Source organism: Gymnoscopelus microlampas (genome assembly GCF_963454915.1).
Source record: "Gymnoscopelus microlampas genome assembly, chromosome: 3".
Classification (NCBI taxonomy): Eukaryota; Metazoa; Chordata; class Actinopteri; order Myctophiformes; family Myctophidae; genus Gymnoscopelus; species Gymnoscopelus microlampas.
Window position 1 is genome coordinate 22,998,032 of NC_139940.1, and position 20,000 is coordinate 23,018,031.

Here is a 20,000-nt window from a genome sequence, read left to right on the forward strand (position 1 = left end):
ACCATAACTTACAACATATCAGTTCCAGTTGGCCTGTAGGAGCCTGCAGAGGTTTTCTTAAATTATATAAAACAAAAGTAAGTAAGTGAAAAATAAATAAATACAACTATTTCTTTCACATTTAGGGGAGGGGGATATTCAAGGTGTAAGATACAGTAATAATTCCTATCAACTCGAGTTTGATCTGGTTTGATTTGATTGACACCAGAGTAATGCAATGAAATAGCTGATTATGGAACACTGTGGTCAAGGTGATTAGACCTGGTGCGTCATGTTGTTTTGTTATTGAATTGAACCATTACTGGGATCTCCTTGTTCCTTTCATGTGCTGTCATCAGGCTACAACACTCAAAGCAGAATTTGTACTGATAGACAACCTGTCTCTCTTTCCTCTCGTCTGTCTTGCATCTCCTCATCCTCTTCCTCCTCTTCCTCCTGCTTCTCCTCCCTACAGCAGAGATGGATGGCTTGGCTGACCTCTCCCCGCCCGGCTCCAACCACAGCCACAGCCACAACCACAACCACAGCCACAACCACAACCACCTGGGCTTCTCCCAGCAGCAGCAGCAGCAGCAACAGCAGCAGCAGCAGCAACAGCAGCAACAGCAGCAACAGCAACAGCAACAGCAACAGCAGCAGCCCATCCCGGGCAGCACGGCCGAACAGACCCCCTCCTCGCCGGTCCCGATGCCCCACGGCCCGCCGCCGCCACATGGGGGCCAGGCGGGTGGCCGACAGCCGCAGCTGCCCCCCGGCATGCACCACCCGGGCCTGGTGTCGACGCCCATCAGCCCCCAGCTGGTCAACCAGCAGCTGGTGATGGCGCAGATCCTCAACCAACAGTACGCGGTCAACCGGCTGCTGGCGCAGCAGTCGCTGTCGCAGCAGTACCTCAATCACCCACCGGTCAACCGCAACTCGCTCACCAAGCCTCTGGAGCCCCAGGTGGCCTGCAACTCCGAGGTGTCCGTCGACATCTACCAGTGGGTGAGGGACGAGCTGAAGCGGGCAGGCATCTCCCAGGCCGTGTTCGCCCGCGTGGCCTTCAACAGGACCCAGGTGAGGGGGCACTGGAAGCACATTGGGATCAATGCAGGTCAACTAGGGTACAGAAGGGAAGACATGGGACATTGGTGATGAATGGGGTTAGAGACAGACATACAGTCATATGTACACAGACACACACTCACACGATTTATAACGTGGGTTGGGTCGTCCTAAACGCACACACACACACACGCACACACACACACACACCACACACACACACACACACACACACACACACACACACACACACACACATACACACACACACACACACACACACACACACACACACACACACACACACACACACACACACACACACAGATAAGGTGTTTAGATGTTGCGCTTGTTTGGGATGGGGGAGGAAGGTGACAGCAAACCTCATTACACCTCTACTCCCTTTGAAGTCACGGTGTAAAAAAAATAATACACTGATAAGGATCTACTGGAGTCAGTGTGTACTGCTCTCTCTCTGTCTCCCCCTCCAAAAATCTATGTGTGTGTGTGTGTGTTTGTGAGTGTGCATACCGCACATGCGTGCGTGTGTGAGCACGTACAGTATAATGGCAGAACCAGACAGTGGTGTTTTTGTGCAAATTGGCAAGCACTTATACACGCACAGTCTTATCTCTAATTGATATGAAGAATCAGCCTAGTGATGTGCCTAAGAGACTGCCATTGGAGGATTATTTATCGTGTGTGTGTGTGTGTGTGTGTGTGTGTGTGTGTGTGTGTGTGTGTGTGTGTGTGTGTGTGTGTGTGTGTGCTTCATTGCTCTGTGTTAATAAAAAGACAAGGGTAATGGGGTGGGGGGATTTAGAGGGGAGGCGTGCAGTGACATGAAGGGGGCTGTATGTGTGTGGATGCAGGGGGTGGATCTGGTGAAACAGGGGAGGTACTGGGTCTTTTTTGGGGGTAGGGGGCGGGGTGCTGGTGAGTGGGGTGGGGGGGGGGGGGGGGGCAGCAGATTGACCAGAGAGATAGACGGAAAGGGCTGATGGTGAGGAATGATAAACATGCGCAGACTGAAGAATGCATACGCAGACACACCGGCAGCCAGGCAGACAGACGCGTGCACGTACAGGCATATGAACACACGCGCGCGCGCGCGCACGCGCACACACACACACACACACACACACACACACACACACACACACACACACACACACACACACACACACACACACACACACACACACACACACACACACACACACACACACACACACACACACACACACACACGCACACACACGCACACAATCAGACGCATATCTCCATCTCCCAAATACTTCTATACAACCGTGCACACTCTCTTTCTTTGTGAAAGCTTATCTTAGTCTATGACTTCATGTCTGTATCTGTTTATGCTTGCCTGGCTACTGTTGGCCTCCCCGTTGAAATGCTACACAGAGTCACATTATGCTGTGTAGCAGGGCAAACGGGCTCATTATGAATTTTCCACTGACATTGAAATGTGGTTTATTTGTGATGCCACTCTTTTCCTGAGGATCACCATCCGTTATCAAATAGCTCATGTTTTCCCATTATCCTGGTTTATTGCCAAAAATCACACCTATTGATAGCAAGAGGAAGCACAGCATTGGTTCACACAGTGTGTGACCAACAGCTGATGAAAAGGCCCAATCATACGTCTCTGATAATGGGGCCTTGTAATGACAGAATTCATCTCCATTGAAAAGCAAACGGAGGATAAGCTGATTGCCTGCTGTACAAGAGCAATGTCTGCGCATGCAGGAAGTAAACCTATCCTCTGGGAATGCTTACATCATTGACCACTTGGAGACAACAACACTGGTTTATTTTTTATCTATGAAAAGATACTGGGTAAACTTTCAGGTTACCTCTGTACTCTTCTCTGTCCCAGCTCTGGTAGTTACCAACTATGCTCCAAGTGGTTGCTTTTCAACCACTTAATCCCTATATATTTAGTTAAGGCTCTATACTATAGGTCCAATCCTTTTTCCTTTTTCCCTCAACACCAATCTCTAGATCAGCTGAAAATAGCTCATCTACACGCTTGCATGGTGAGGTGTAGATCTGCTATTTTCCACAAAATGTTTGCCTATTTTACACAAATGTTCACCTATTATGACATGCCCAGAATAGGGCCGGGGCGTTAAAGTGGTTAATGCACCCTGGGTTTTCACAAATCTAGACAAAATGGGGGGAAAAAAATGTTGATATTTTTGTGGGCTTTTTGGGCTTTATTTATAGATTTACTGTAGAGACAGACAGGAAACAGGGAGAGAGAGATGGGCAGAGACATGCAGCAAAGATCGTCGGGAACGGGACTCGAACCCACGATGCGCTGTCAGGCTACTTTAGAGCCTAGGTGCCGGGACCGCTACACCAGCAGTCTGGGCCCAAAACGGCATTTTCTATGCAGCTTGGGCATGGAATAACCTATAAAACGATCTGTGGTCTTGGGAGAGCACTGTGTTTGAAAAGCTGTTCTTCTGCTTTACTGATGTGGATTTCTGTATATTATGTTGTATAGCGTTGCTGTCGGGTGGAAACCTTGTATGTCCAAAACAATTTCCTTTTTTATTTTATAAAAAAGTGAGCTTGCAGATCTGCTATTTTTACTACTTTTGTGTGACACTTTTGCATGATTAAGAAGGGCATTTATTTACAAAACAACATTAAAAGTTGAAATATGGAGACTTTCAAAAAAAAAGTTAAAGGTAGGGTAAGTGATTTTCTTTGGTTAAAATAAGTGTTAAATAGCTCTATATTCTGATAGTACTCATTGCTATAGAGTGTTTGTTCAGTAAAAGGAGTCTCCATGTCTCTCCAGCTCTTTATTAAACAGAAAATGCATTTTCGTTTCAGTTTCAGTTTCATTTCCAATTTTATCCAATCAGGATAGAGAACTCAATCAGGATATAGATTAAACAAGTGAAATTGGAAGTGATGACACTAAGAAATGAGCAGGCAAAATTGGAACTGGAACACTATAAAAATGAAGCTTAAAAATGGGTACTTTCTCCTGATTGGCTGAGATTTTGACCTTTTAGATTTTTTATCGGAAAATGTATTTTCTGTTTATTAAAGAGCTGGAGAGACGGGTAGACTCCTGTTACTGAACAAACACTATATAGCAATTATTACTATCAGAATATAGAGCTTTAACCTTTTTTTTTTTTGAACACTTTGTTTTTATTTTTCATTTTTACACACAAGATACAAGTAAATAGTCGTATATATGACAACTTGTTCCCCCAATCCCCAACCCTCCCCCCAAGGTCATAAGACAAAAAAAAAAGACAGGACATTGCAAAAAATGAGAAAAAAATAATAATAATAATAATAATAATAATAAAAAAATATATATATATATCTTACCAAAAAGGAAAAAGACAAGACAGACAAACAAACGGACAGACAGACAGGTCAAACAGTTTAACTCTCATCAAAATATGTTGTACTTTTTTGAGTCAAGGTAGATATTTCTGTTATTGAAATCGGTGAATAAAAAAATACATGAGAAAATAAATATTCTGTATCCAGCCGTCTCTGTTTTGTGGGCCTCCGGCCAGAGGTTGATATGGTCAGATTTTGTTGGGCGTCATCAATTATATAGAGGAGTATGCATTTAAGTGAAAGGTATGTTTTCAACAAATTCTACAAAAGGGGTCCAGGTTTTAATGTATCTATCTTTGGAGCCGCTACGATTATACCTCAATTTCTCTAGGGGTAACATAGAGAGTACCTCTTTGACCCATTGTTGGAATGAGGGAGGTTTCTTTGATTTCCATTGTCTAAGTATCAGTCTGCGAGCCATCAGTGTAGTGAATGCTACAGCATTTGCTTGGAGACCCGTGAACCGTCCCCCGATCGGAGACACACCAAAAACGGCAACCACCGGGCAGGGATTCACCTCTCCACCACCTATATAGGAAATCGCTTCAAAAATCCCCTCCCATAGCCTGACCAATGAGTTGCACGACCAAAACATGTGGCCCAGCGTGGCTGGTCTGTGCTGACATCTCGGACATCCCGCCTCAAAATCAGGGTAAATCTTGGCTAACTTATCGTTAGAATAATGAAGTCTATGTGTGACTTTAAATTGGATAAAGCTGTGCCTTATACATAAGGAGGTAGTGTGTATACGTTTCAAACAATCAGACCAGATCTCCTCTGAGAGTGTGACATCCAGATCCGATTCCCACGCCAATTTCGTGGTGTCAAAGGAGAGAGGATTTATGTCCTGTACTATATTATAGATCTTTGATATATTTTTTTTCCTTAAGGGATGGAGTTCGAGTATTGTATTTATAGCGTTTTTGGGCGGTGAGGAGGGGAACGGGAAGTGTTTTTGGGCAAAGCTGCGCACCTGTAGGTATCTAAAGAAGTGAGTTTTCGGGATGTCATTGTCCTGTTGTAGCATCGCAAATGAGGCAAATGAACCCTCAATGAAGAGGTCTTCAAAATAAACCAAGCCGGATCTATGCCAAATCTTAAAAGCCGCATCGTTCAATGATGGGGGGAACAGGTGATTACCAACCAATGGAAGGAGCGTGCCTGCCTTGTTGAGGCCAAAATGCTTTCTGAATTGGAACCATATTTTAATAGTGTGCTTAACCACCGGGTTTACACCCTGTAGGGCGAAGCCAAAAGGCAAGGGACAGCTCAAGGCAGAAATCAATGGGACCGACACATCAGGGTTAAGTTCCATTGAGACCCAAGCTGGTCCCTGGCCAGTTTCATGCATGGAAAGCCAATAATTCAATTTGGACATATTGGCCGACCAATAATAGAACAAAAAGTTCGGCAAGCCCATTCCCCCCTCACATTTAGGCATCTCCAGGCTAGCTCTTTTGATTCGTGGAACTGAGTTGCCCCAGATAAAAGTAGTAATATGACTGTTCAGTTTTCCAAACCAAGCTTTGGTAAGTAAGATGGGTATCATTTGAAATAGGTACAGGAAACGCGGCAGTACTGTCATTTTAACCGTATTCACTCGGCCAGCCAATGTAATAGGGAGAAGCGACCATCTTTGGAGATCTTGTTTGGTGCGTTCCAATAGTAATTTGAAATTGAAATCATAAAGATCTTTGAATGACTGAGTAACTTTGATACCTAAGTAGGTGAAGGATTGGCGTTCCAATTTAAAGGGGAAGTTACTATAATCGAGGGATGTTGCCAGATCGTTTATAGGGAAAAGTAGGCTTTTAGAGAAGTTTAGTTTGTAGCCTGACAGTCTCCCAAAGCCCTGTAAAAGCTTTATGAGTTCCGGGATGGATGCTAAAGGATTGGATATATAAAGCAGGAGGTCATCAGCGTATAGGGATACCTTATGTGATAAGTGACCTCTTGTGATGCCCGCTATGTTGTTTTGCTTTCTCAAGGCTACCGCTAACGGCTCAATAGCTAAATCGAATAGGTATGGGGAGAGGCTGCAGCCCTGCCGGGTCCCTCTGTGTAGCGTGAAGTAGTCCGATCTAAGGGAATTTGTGCGCACCGAGGCTGCAGGAGAGTCATATAAAATTTGTATCCATGTGATAAACGACGGGCCGAACTCCATTTTTTCTAGGACTCTGAGTAGGTAGCCCCACTCCACGCGATCAAAGGCTTTCTCCGCGTCTAGGGAGAGCACGACCTCTGGTTCCGTAGTGGAGCGGGTTGAGTAGATTACATCAAACAGTCTACGCATGTTGTAAAATGATTGTCTCCCGGGAACGAAACCTGTTTGGTCCGGATCAATGACTTTAGGTATAACACTCTCGAGACGACGCGACAGGATTTTGGTTAGAATCTTATAGTCACAGCACAAAAGACTGATGGGACGGTAGGATCCACAGTCCAGCGGGTCTCTACCTTTTTTAGGTAGAACTGTTATCGTCGCCTGGGTCATAGTGGGAGGTAATGTTCCTTCTTGGGCAATTTCTTTAAACAGCAAACACAGGAAAGGTGCCAATTTAGATGAAAAAGACTTATAGAATTCTGTGGGGAATCCGTCGGGGCCGGGCGCCTTCCCGCTCTGCATAGAACTAATTGCCTCCAATATTTCTGCTTCATTTATAGGGACATTGAGATTAGCCTTATCCCCCTTTTCAACCGTGACCAGTTCCAATTCATCTAAAAATGAGTCAATCTCCGTAACATCCACCGAACTTTGCGAGGTGTACAATTTAGTGTAGTATGCCTTAAATTTGTCATTTATAATCTGCGGGTGCGTGGAGGTTGCATCCGGTGCAAGACGGATCTCAGGGATCGCACTATGAGCAGCAGATTGTTTGAGTTGGTGGCAGAGTAGTCTCCCGGCCCTCTCTCCATGTTCATAGTATGTTTGCTTTGTTTTAAATAATAGTCGTTCCGTTTGTTTTATAGATAGGTTGTTGAACTCTGTTTGCAACAGCAATCGCTCTTTATTCAGTTCTGGCGTGGGGTCATTGGCTAGCCTAGTGTCGGCGTCAGAAATCTGTTGAGATAGTTCCGTGAGGCGCTTGGTTCGTTCCCTCTTCTTATGGGCTGCGTACGAGATAACCTGGCCCCTAAGGTACGCCTTCAGCGATTCCCAAATAGTAGAGTACGACATTCCCGGTGTACTGTTGAGCTCCAAAAACAGGTCAATTTGATCGGAAATAAGCTTTCGGAATGATTTCTTCGTCAATAGGAGCGTATCAAGCTGCCACGATCTCTGGTGTGCCGGGCAATTTGGAAACGACATATCTAGTTGAACGGGGCAGTGGTCAGAAACCACAATGCTATGATACTGACTTTTACTGACGAAGGAAATAGCCCTATGGTCAATCAAGAAAAAATCGATCCTAGAATAGGAGAGGTGTACTGGGGAGAAAAATGAGTACTTTTTAGAGGTGCGGTTGGTGTGTCTCCAAGGGTCGAACACTCCGTAGGACTCCATAAATGACAAGATTGTCGCTCCAGATTTAGAAATAGTTTGGTTACTTTTTGGGTTAGATTTATCAATTGGGTGGAGAGAAACGTTAAAGTCACCTCCCATCAAGAGCAGATGTGAGTCCATATCGGGGAGTTTTTCTATTAATTGTGAGAAGAATTGGGGGTTGTCCCAGTTAGGACCATACAGGTTAACCAGCAAAACTAGGTTACCGTATAGTTTTCGAGCTTTAACCTTTTAACAAAATACTTTTTGTTTTAACCCAAAAATATCACTTACCCTACCTTTAAATAACAAAAATTAAATACAGAGAAGCAGAACACAGGCCAGTGACTCTCCTCTTGTCTCTTGAACGATACTGTGAGCTGGATTTACTTGGATTTGAAGCGCACCATGGACTATGTGGGCTGGTCAGAAACAACATGCTGCAGCCGCGATCTGCACAGAACTAGCATCTCATTTACAAGGGCTGCAGTTAATTACGCAATCTGCTCTGGCCGCATTGTCTGTGGGTGAGAAAAAGTGCAGTAGCTGAATGCCAAAGTACAGCCATGTAGACAGCCAGTCTACTTCAATGAGGACAAAATGTAAAATGTACAGTATGAGTCTATACAATTAGACTTTCTGAAAGAAATATAAATGAAAGTGTAATATACAGAGTTGCATCCTCTGGAAACTTGACAATGCCATCTATTCCCACCTTGATTTCATAACATTCACTCCAATCATCAATTTAACCATTGTTTGAATCCTCTAAGTCTTAGCCTTATTTGGAATAATGTACACAGTCATTCTATTGCCACAAACAACTTCTCTGGCATTACAAAATTAAATAAAATGACAATGATCTTACTGTGCATTTCCACATTTAAACTTTTTGAACAAAATAAAGCCATATAACTGACATGATGCAACTCTAATCATGAGGAGATGCATATAATTTTTTTTTTCATTGCAAAAGAGACGAGCCAGCAGTAGCAATCACTGTGGCTTTCTCTGGCACAAAGGTTGACCAGCAGAGACTGGGATGCCGTCTTGGGTTCCTCTTCCTTTCGTAGGATCTCAGACAGCAGGCCCTGCATGGTGGCGGAGGGGAAGGTAGGGCAGAGGAGGAGAGAGGAGGAGGCAGAGAAGGCGAGGATTTCGCCTTCTGTGGCTTTCTCAGAGAATCTAACCCCTCAGAGCAGGTCTCCTAAACTGACACTCCCTCAGCTGTGCAGAAATTCCCCCATTTCCCCAAAGCGAATAGTTGCAACGTGCATTGCAAAGTATATTGAACAGACTACATGATTTAATGCCATTATAAACTCCATTAGTCCATTCTGCCCTAAAACAGCCTGATTTGCCCAATGTCAGGTAGCTTTGTGGTAAACTGCGATTTGAAGCTCCTATGCTTATTTGGTCAATTTCACACACATATTAGACATGACATGTGAGCATGATACCCACCGCAAATTGTTCTGTAAATCCAGCTCTATATATGAAAGAGCAACCTTAATACAGGGTGTCTAAGGCAGTGTTAGCTTACTAGCATGTACCAAAGTTACATGAAAGCTTCACATTTTCATTGTCATTACAGAGTCTCTTTTACATTGATGGCTCTCACTTACTCTCTTAGTCAAGAGTTCTCTAATATTATTACTCTAATGTGACTAGTCCGAAAATAGATGATCTACAAGCTCACATTGGTACGCGTCACACTTGTAGAGCGGCTATTTTCGGGTGGCGACACCATCATACAACAAAGTATAATTCAGGCTTCACTTGCTCAGCCAGGGCCTCTCTCACTCTTGCCTTTGCCCTCCCTTCCCCTCCGCCACCATGCAGGGCCTGCTGTCTGAGATCCTCCGTAAGGAAGAGGACCCCAAGACGGCATCTCAGTCTCTGCTGGTCAACCTTCGTGCCATGCAGAACTTCCTGCAGCTGCCCGAAGCCGAGCGAGACCGCATCTACCAGGACGAGAGGGAGCGCAGCCTGTCACAAGCGTCCGCCATGGGCCCCGCACCGCTCATCAGCACCCCGCCCATCCGGCCCGTCCAGGTAACGAGGTTTAAAAACACTGCAGACCGCATATTAGAAAGGAAGTTTAGGAAGTACTTCTTGAAAATCTCCTGAAGTCACAAGGCACAATGTAAAAACGGAGCATGAATACATAATTACATGCACTGAAATGTATGGTTCCTTTACTGCTGAGCTAGCTGTTTCAAACCACGACCATCAACCACCACTCTTAATTTATTGTTGATATCGATTGACAGGTTGGAAATTGTGAGGGCAGAAGGTGATGCCTTCATAAATCCAGCGGCAGGGTACTGTAAGAGCTGAATAGTACATAAATAGAGGTCTGATGATGTTGAGAGTGTCTTAAGACAGAAATGACATAATTATTCCACAGAAAACAGCTTTGACACAGACTTTTATTCCATTTTCTTCGAGCGACAATTGACAAAAGGGTCTTGCGAAGGAGTGTAAGGCTTGATTCATACTTGGTTGTGTGGCAGTGTTCTACAAGCTCACAAATTGTCGCAGCCAACGTGTTGTGAGCTTGTAGATCGGCTATTTTCCGTCCTGGGATGTCAGAATGTATTGTCGAGGACTTTTGCAAATGTCATGAGACACATGCCACTCACAGACACATGCCACTCATAGACACATGCCACTCACTGACACATCCTGGTGTCACAGAGCCACCACATTATGCATTCTGTCACACACCTCAGAGTCACATACCTATTGTGACAAACCATCAAGCTGTCTGGACACAGCAAATGTCGCAGTTAGATAACATACATCACATTCGGCATGTTAGTTCTCAACCATATTTCCTGCATCCTTCTCATCCTCTACTCACAGGAGGAGAATGGCTACACAAACAAGGGCTAATTTTGCTTGCTAATTTTGACCTTTTCTATGGCCAATCATGCACCATTAACAACCTTCCCTTTCTAAAAATAAACTAGGCACGGTGATGACAAGATCATTGAAAGATCCAGCACCACTCTGTCTGTCTGTCTGTCAGTCAGTAGGCTCCTAATTTATGTTCTCTGACTGTCGTGCCACAACTTGGCTACTTGCACCGTAAATCAAAGTTCCTCATTCAAAAAGGTATATGGCAACTTTTTGCCACTTAAGCCCATTTGATGTGCGGTCAAGTGTGTCTGGGAGGTGAGAGGGGCTGACAAAGGCCTCCTCTGTCCTGTCCTGTCCCTGCTGAAGATGGAGCTTTGAGTTTGGTGAGGACGCATAGAAAGAGATGGAGGAGAAAAGCAAAGACAGTTAGAGAAAGAGGTTCTCCTTTCGAGCTCAGGGCCACCCAGGTCCAAAATGGAGACTCCCCTTTTTAACGGCATGTTGAGATCACAGCAGCTGCCCTTACAAAGCCAGGATGACAGAGGCCATTTCTGAACCAGTGGTTTTGACACGTTACAGTTCACTGCCTGTCCTTACAATGGAAAGACTGTGTCAGCTCAGGACAACGCTTCGGAGTGAGAGAGTGGACCTTTGTATGATGATGCATTGAAGTTAAACAGCAGGGTTTTGGGCTATCAGACATACCTCTGTTGATGGCCCTAATTCTGTTTGCATCAGTCCTCTTTCCCAAATGCCTAGGATCAGGAGGTGTCTCCACCTTTTCAGGATTCAATCATTTCATTACACGAATTACAAGACATTAGTATCAGAAGTGCGCTTGTGTCCTGTTTACATCAATCTGAGTATCTACAGAGAACCTTTAGTATTTCTGAAAACAAACCACAAAGGTTTGCCTGCAGGGCCATCAGAGGCTATCACATAACAGAAATAGAATTGATAGGTAAGGGCTTCACTGGTGCACATGCTGGCCAACGAGAGGAGCATTTCATTGTCAAAATGCTAAATATACACACAAAAAAACTGGTTTTACCCTTTTTGTTATTTTTACTTTACAATTCTGTTGACACGCTGTCAATATACCTGTAGTTGTTTACAAATTCCCACCTGTATGACTTGCACCCATAGATATATATCATGATTGTAAATCAGTGTGCCGCCAAGGCAGTTGACAAGCACACATACACACGGCACGTGCTCGTGCTCGTGCTCGCGCACACGCACACGCACACACGCACACGCGCGCGCACACACACACACACACACACACACACACACACACACACACACACACACACACACACACACACACACACACACACACACACACACACACACACACACACACACACACACACACACACACACACACAGCCACACACAGCCACACACCTACACCTGGCCATATGCCAGCCTCTCCTATGGAGCAATGTGGTGTGAATTTAGCCACATAAATCAGTGAGGGTGGCAATTGAGTCAGAGACAGAGGAGGATTTTTATAGACCTCATAAAAACAGATGCAGGCGTACGTCTTGTGTCACGTGTACCGATGGGTGGCTCAACTAACCGAGCCAGTTAGCGCATGTCCTGGCCTTAGCAATTAACTTGACACGGTAACCTACCTCTCAGACTGACAAGCTTGCATTCAAGCCATCGTAAAATGGCCCTAAATATCCAGGAATGCTTCAACATTCCAGTTTCACCACCACATTTTAGGATTACTGTATGTGGTATTCTTTTTTTTTCCTTTTTTGGGGTTGTTGTTGTTTTTATAAAGCCCCAAAAGGGGCTCATGTTAGGTGTCTAGACTAATGTTTGAATATATGTTTCTTCAAGCGCACATTGTTTTGCGAGTATGTAGCTGTGTGGGTTATTAGTGGTTGATTTGAATAACATGTTCTCATACCCATGGATTTCTCTCTCTTTTTTTCCTTTTTTTCATATCGAATGATTTGTATGCTAATGGCTCTTGGGTAATGTTTTTATTTGGATATTTGTTACCCTCTGAAAAGGTTTCCTCAAGACACGACAAGCCCTTGAATGAAACATGATTTGATATTTCGCTTTAGCATTTTATTTCTCTAATCAGCAAACAATGACACTGACGTAAGAATATCTTTTCACTCTGTGCTTACAAAGAAGAATACTTCTTTGTTTGCGTATGTGAGCATGTGGGTACATCAGCATGCATGTATGTGTAGAGTGCAAGTGAACGCTTGTTCATGTGCTCATGTATGCATGTGTGAGTGCCTACAAGTGTGTGCGCGGTTGCGCGTGCTTTTGTTTTGTCCAATTCCCTCTTGTGAGCCTGAACAAACATGGACATGTTCTGTTTTTGACCCCTTACAGCCCAGGAGAGAAGACTGTAACACCGTCAGACCCGAAGACTGGAACCCCCGAATCCCTGTGGGCATCTCCCCGGTAAGCAAACAACACACGCACACACACACATGCACACACACACACACACGCACACGCACACGCACGCGCACACGCACACGCACACGCACACGCACACGCACACGCACACGCACACGCACGCACACGCACACGCACACGCACACGCACACATACGCACAGTCGCACACGCACACACATGCTTACTACAGAAATGACTCATACTAGCTTATCGTTCCCCAACATGCCATTCATTATTATATTAATATGGTACAGTGGTCCTCATGGAGTAATGTGCTGTTTGCACGGCATATGACATGTCGCATATCAACATAGCATACAACCTATGAACTTATTTTATTTCAAATACAAACTATATTTTCGGTCAGTATGTGGTTAAATCTTAGTCAAAATGTTATAAGACGACAATACATTTGTAGTTGGACAACATATCACACAAATACAAAGATACAGTAGACTTAGGAAGGCTATAGTTATCAGAAATGACAACAGTAACAAAAAAAAATACAGTACGTTGTTCTGGCGTGCAACACATGATTATAGATTTTGTGTCAACTGGCTGTTGTTTCATAATATGTGATATACTTGTGATGAACAATCTTTAGACAATCAACCATCGTGCTCCGGTCGACTATCATGTAACCAAGCAACTTGTTTTTTTAAACTGGAATACAATCATCAATAGAATGAGGCCCGGGGGAGAAAGAGGTTTTGAAGTGGAAACAATGGAAATAAGCCCTCAGAGCTTTTTGTGTTATCCTTTCAGCATCATTGTGTCATCGTACCACTGTACTTTTTGCAAACTGTTAATAAAGTATTCAATCGATCAATCAACCAAAGTAATGGCATACACGGTAAAATCCTCAGTGTTCATTTATCCATTTCTAACTCAGGGAATGTACTCATATAACCTACTGGTCCATTTTGTTCTATTTGTACACATTCAGAGTTAAATTAACACTGGACTTTACTGTGTACAGTGCTCGTCCCCTCTTTCGAACCATTTCCTTGCTCTGCACCAGATGAAGCCGTCCCCTGTGCCCAGCGAGTGGAACGGCAAGACAGAGAGCTGCATCCTCAATATCAACTCCACCATTTATGATGAGATCCAGCAGGAGATGAAGAGAGCCAAGGTGTCCCAGGCTCTGTTCGCCAAGGTGGCCGCCTCCAAGAGCCAGGTACATACCAATCTGGGAACTGCTTCTTTTTTGTGTAGAAACAGGAACTCTGTTTGGCTCCTCCCCTTTCTTAGTCCACTTCCTCCCTGGTTCTTCTGTGTTTATTCCCACTAACAACAACACTACATGTTCAGGGCAGTGGTGCTGACAGATTCTGCTGTTAGCAGAATCTGTCTTGAGAGATTAGGTACATACACATGTACACGCGCGCGCACGCACGCGCACACACACACACACACACACACACACACACACACACACACACACACACACACACACACACACACACACACACACACACACACACACACACACACACACACACACACACACACACACACACACACAGATTACAAAAGACACATTTGGTCACACACTTGAAGTTCTGATGTCAAAATGTCAGGATATCTGATTCACTTTTTCTTTTACCACTTTATTTATTTAGTGGTCTTTTCTGCAAGTATGTGTTCCTTTCCAGCTCCTAAAAAATGCTCTCAGAATTGCAAAAAATAATGTCCACTAATACAAGACACGCAAAAGAGCATTTATTAATTTCAGTTATTATTGTTATTCTTTATTAACCCAATAGTTCCTGTGTCATCTGTAAATAAAATATTTCATATCTGTGGACATAAAAGCTTGAAAAGTTTCACACACACCCATCAGTATTTACAGAGACTTAAGAGTTGATAAATAATGCCACATCACATCTGAACTCACCTCTGGAGTTCCACAGTTCCCAGTGAGGTTGACAAAACATCATTAAAAAAACACCAGAACACAACCAAAACTAGATGCACACCACCTACTATGAATGGAAAACATCTAAAGAGAGAGAGAGAGAAAAAAGAAGAAAAAAAAACTGTAACTGTCCGTTACAAAACCCATGGTGGTGATTTATGGGCATAATGACATATGTCTCCTTTATTGTGGGTTCAGAGTCAGGCAGCCGACAGTGTTTCAACACAAAACAAACCTGTTTATATTAACCATCCTCTGAATGGCTCCCCTAGTTAGACGAAGGGGGCCTCTGTTATCTTCTCCCAGAGTGCAACAGCCCACTCACACAATGCCAGCTTGTGTGCGCATCGAGCAGGAAAAAAATAACCTGTCACATAGTTTAACTCTTTATTAAAAGTAATTAAAGAAAATGCGGAGCAAGGCGTTATTATTAGAGGTTTTCAACGTGTCTGTCAGAGGCACATTTGGGAAGATTTTCACAATTGTGCTTGATGGAGAAGATGGAGGGGGGATAGATCACCAAGGGCAGAATTATCGTGAAATATCTGCGCAGGCTTTATTTTTTCTTGCTGATTAGGATGATTATAGCCTCAGATAGTTTTGTTTTACCAAATTGCAGTTTGATGCACAAACCACTGTTTTTGTTCAGGAGTTCAAAGACTCCTTGGAAGGATGGAGAAGGAGAGAGAGGGGGGGGGCAGAGAGACGGAGACAGAGAAGACAGACAGACAGAGAGAAAGTGAGAGAGAGAGGGAGCAAGCAAGGGAAAGCGAAGCAACCATGGTATTAACTCGCAAATGCCTCTCTTCTCAAATGATCATTTGTCTGAGAACAGGTTTCCACTGCGCCTCGTCTTATTCGTTCCCTTGCCTCTCTGTCTCTGTCTCTCACTCTCTCTCTCTCTCTCTCTCTCTCTCTCTCTCTCTCTCTCTCTCTCTCTCTCTCTCTCTTGCTCTCTTCCTCTCTGTCTCTCTCTCATTCCATTCATGGCGGGCGGGTGTGAATGTGAATTGAGCAGCAGATAAGAAGTGTGCTAATTACGTCTGTGAAAGGGGGCCTGGGAGAGCACTTATCTCTGGCTCCATCTCGTAATGGGCGTTCCCCGGGCAGCTGGTCTCCCCCCCGTTACTACCCAGCCCCCAGTACCAGTGCCACCACCAGGGCAGTTCCCTGTGCCACACCAGGCTGCTATGCCCAGAGAACCAGCGTTCTGCATCTGGTTTCCACGTACTGGTCAAGCGACCAAGTCGCAAAAGTACATCTCTGTAAATGTCCGATGGGAAATGGATGTGTGTTTTCACTCCTGGTTAAGGTTAGGGTATAGGGTAAGCACCGGGACTCCTGGTGAAGTGAAGGTTAAGTTGAAGGTCTGTTTTAGCTTCATAAACAAAAAATTGTGATGAGCTCTGCGTTTGTTTGTTGGCCAGAACGTAACAGTCGGTTTTGGAGTCTGGAGCATGGCAAGATCCAGATCCATTTGTACGCATTCACAGTTAAATTGACACTCTGGATTTGAATGTGTACTAGAGAGGGCGAGTGCAGGGGAAGGGGGATGGGGGGGGGGGTCAATGTTCACAAGCTGGCAGGAGGCCCATATGGGGTTCAGGGGGAACAACCATGGGGGGAAGGGCAGTAGAGTTTGGTACAGTACAGTACATGCGTGTCCAGTTGGCGTGCAGTGCCCTCTCTGCCTCCCTGGCACAGCTCAAAGAGCAGGCACATATTGTTGCGGTCGGGCAGAAACCTCATATCTCCATATTTTTCCGTAAATTAAGGCCTTCTTCGTCATACAACAGTGTCGTACAAAAGTAGGGAAAATAGCCGGTGCTAGTTTTCACAATGCGACGCGTTTTGAGCTTGTACTGTAGATCTCCTGTTGTCGCTATTTTGGAAAAATTGTGAAAGTGATTAAGTCTGTCTTTAACCAATGAAAAGCATGAACAATAGCTTAAAACTAAATAATAACTACATGGGATCCATTGAAACGCATGTTCTTTTTTTCCAGTTTCTGAAAAGTAACAGTTTTGGACATACAAGGTTTCCACCCGACAGCAATGATATGCAGGTGCCCTGCATGGACTGTTATGAGGTATCTGGGAAGGGCTGAGTGGATATGCATGCATGGGGTGTATGGGTATGTGCTTTGCAGTGTGATAGATGTGATGGAGATGATAGAGAAGAGGAGGGGACGTGAGGAGAGGTACTGGGGGGCTGGTAGCTGTGGTGGTCCCTTGGGTGGAAGAGCAGTAAGCAGGAGTTTACTGATTACTGCATGCTCCACTGAGTTTGTCTGTGTGTGTGTGTGTGTGTGTGTGTGTGTGTGTGTGTGTGTGTGTGTGTGTGTGTGTGTGTGCGTGTGTGTGTGTGTGTGTGTGTGTATGTGTGTGCGAGCGCCAAGCGTGCGTACGTGATGCGCATGCGTGTGTCTGTCTGCGCGTGCGTGCATTCATGCATGTGTGGTTAGTACATCAAACATAGGTGTTTATGTGAGCTGCCTCATTTGAATGTGTGTATATGATGATATGCCCTGGTGTTGTGCGTGTGTGTGGTGTAAGTGTGTGTGTGTGTGTGTGTGTGTGTGTGTGTGTGTGTGTGTGTGTGTGTGTGTGTGTGTGTGTGTGTGTGTGTGTGTGTGTGTGTGTGTGTGTGTGTGTGTGTGTGTGTGTGTGTGTGTGTGTTGGGGGGTTGGAATGCAGCCATCCTGTCCCCTCATAGGGCTCGTAACCACAGAAGGCCTCTGCCAGCTATGTATCTCTCTCTCTCTCTCTCTCTCTCTCTCTCTCTCTCTCTCTCTCTCTCTCTCTCTCTCTCTCTCTCTCTCTCTCTCTCTCTCTCTCTCTCTCTCTCTCTCTCTCTCTCTCTCTCTCTCTCTCTCTCTCTCTCTCTCTCTCTCTCTCTCTCTCTCTCTCCCTCCCTCCCTCCCTCTGTCTCTCTCTCTCTCTCTCTCTCTCTCTCACACTCTTACTCAAGCTACCCTCTCTCGCTCTTACTCTCTCTCTCTCTCTCTCTCTCTCTCTCTCTCTCTCTCATTCTTACTCAAGCTACCCTCTCTCGCTCTTGCTCTCTCTCTCTCTCTCTTTATGTCTCTCTCACATTCAACATAGCATTTCAATCACTCTCATTTTATGGCCACAATCTCAGAGCAGTAACTGTAGAGCAGCGAGTCTAACCTAAAGCCTGATTTATACTTTGTCAAACAACGGTGTTGCGTGCTGACAATAGCAGATGTACAAGCTCACAACGCGTCGCATATAAATTAAGCATAAGCCATATCACTCCACCAGATGAATGGCCCACATTCAGTTCAAGTTGGGGCACGATATATCTTTCAGTCGACACAGTCATTTTGACGTATTAGACTGCTATTATTTTTTACCTTTCGATAAATACAGACTCATTAGTCATAATCCATTCCTATCTGATTCAAAGTGATCAAACGCTCCAAGAACGCTTTGTCTCCATTTAGCTGTGGGAGATGTCAGACTTGGAGGGAACAACTGCGTTATGTTGGTTCAAGTCCAGCCACAACACTGCCAGAAGCAGGCATTAGTCAACGCCCCATTTGATTTGAGCTTGCAGAGGTGCAGGCTATCTTGTGAACAGCTTTGTGTTGGCGGCGAAATTATTAAGGGGGCTACAGTGCAACTTTTTCAGCCGATTCAAGAGGGGACGGCTTGCTAACAGGCCACCACCCTTTTAGCTTAGCTGTTTGGATACCGAAGTGCAAAGGCAATGGATTTGAGAGGATACCCAGGGGAGCTGGGGTTGTGGGGGGGGGGGGGGGGCATGGCTTTGGTGTCCAAACAACCCCGACACTTCCTTTGAGAAATTACACAACGAAAAGGAATCAGAGTCCCTGCTGTCACAAAACAAGCTCTGCAGGACCCCCCGGCTCCGCGGGGGGCTCAAAGCCCTTCGACTCCTCGGTGACCAGCAGAATACCGGATGCCTCTGAACCCCGTTACCCCACCGTTACCCCGCCTCCAGCTCTCACTGTCTCCTGCTCCCCTCGTTCCTCCCTGGAAGAGGCTTCGCTAATTAGCCAGGCTCTAATGAGACAGAATGGCACTGATCTGGTCCGCCGCTGCACAATGTGCTAGTGTGTGTGTGTGTGTGTGTGTGTGTGTGTGTGTGTGTGTGTGTGTGTGTGTGTGTGTGTGTGTGTGTGTGTGTGTGTGTGTGTGTGTGTGTGTGTGTGTGTGTGTGTGTGTGCGTGTGTGTGTGTGTGTGTGTGTGTTGGGGTGGGTAGGGGAGAGGAGTGGAGGGGACCGATGCATTTGGGGGGGGGGGTTGGGGTACAGGGAGACAGAGATGGTGTGTGCCATCTGTCACCCTGCACCCGGCTGGCACGGCACTCCCAGGGGGGTGGGGCAGGGTGGGGTGAGGGGAGGAGAGGGGGTGGTACTGAGTGCCTCACTGGTCTGGAGTGGCAGAGGTGTGTGTGGGTGGGGGGGGAGTGACAGAGATGTAATGACAGAGAAGGGATGTGAGTAGAAAAGGAGTGTGTTCGACAGGATCACTGACCCTGTCTACTTCCTGTTTCTAACAGGACTTTCATTTCCTCTCCCAGCCTGCCATCGTGTTTGTCGTCGTACAGGTTCAGGAGGCCTAGGATCAGTGGTGGGAAAAGTGCTTTACTTACGTTTCTTCTACTTCAGTACAAGTACAGTAGTTATATTTGTAGTACAACGTAGAAATACCTGTTACACTGTAGACTATATAAAGTCCTCAAATGTTTCAAACATTTTCAGACTTGAAATGTGCAGATGTACAAGCTCACAAGGCATCGCAAGCTTTTAGATCTGCTATAGCTGAAGTACAGTAAAGGTAGGGCTCAAGTGGTTATTGGGGTAATG

At 45.2% G+C, this 20,000-nt stretch overlaps 1 protein-coding gene across 9 annotated transcripts in view; it reads left to right on the forward strand.

The window, feature by feature from the left end:
* The window catches only part of satb1b (SATB homeobox 1b), a 72,772-nt gene that overhangs the window by 33,742 nt on the left and 19,030 nt on the right, over window positions 1-20,000 (forward strand). For 5 of the 9 annotated variants that reach the window (XM_084053559.1, XM_084053564.1, XM_084053563.1 and 2 more), the window contains 4 exons: window positions 455-1,059; window positions 9,767-9,979; window positions 13,157-13,228; window positions 14,206-14,403. In XM_084053559.1, the coding sequence (XP_083909685.1) occupies window positions 455-1,059; window positions 9,767-9,979; window positions 13,157-13,228; window positions 14,206-14,403 (1,088 nt within the window). The remainder of the gene's footprint in view (window positions 1-454; window positions 1,060-9,766; window positions 9,980-13,156; window positions 13,229-14,205; window positions 14,404-20,000) is intronic. The other 4 variants (XM_084053562.1, XM_084053567.1, XM_084053561.1 and 1 more) reach the window with 3 other exon arrangements.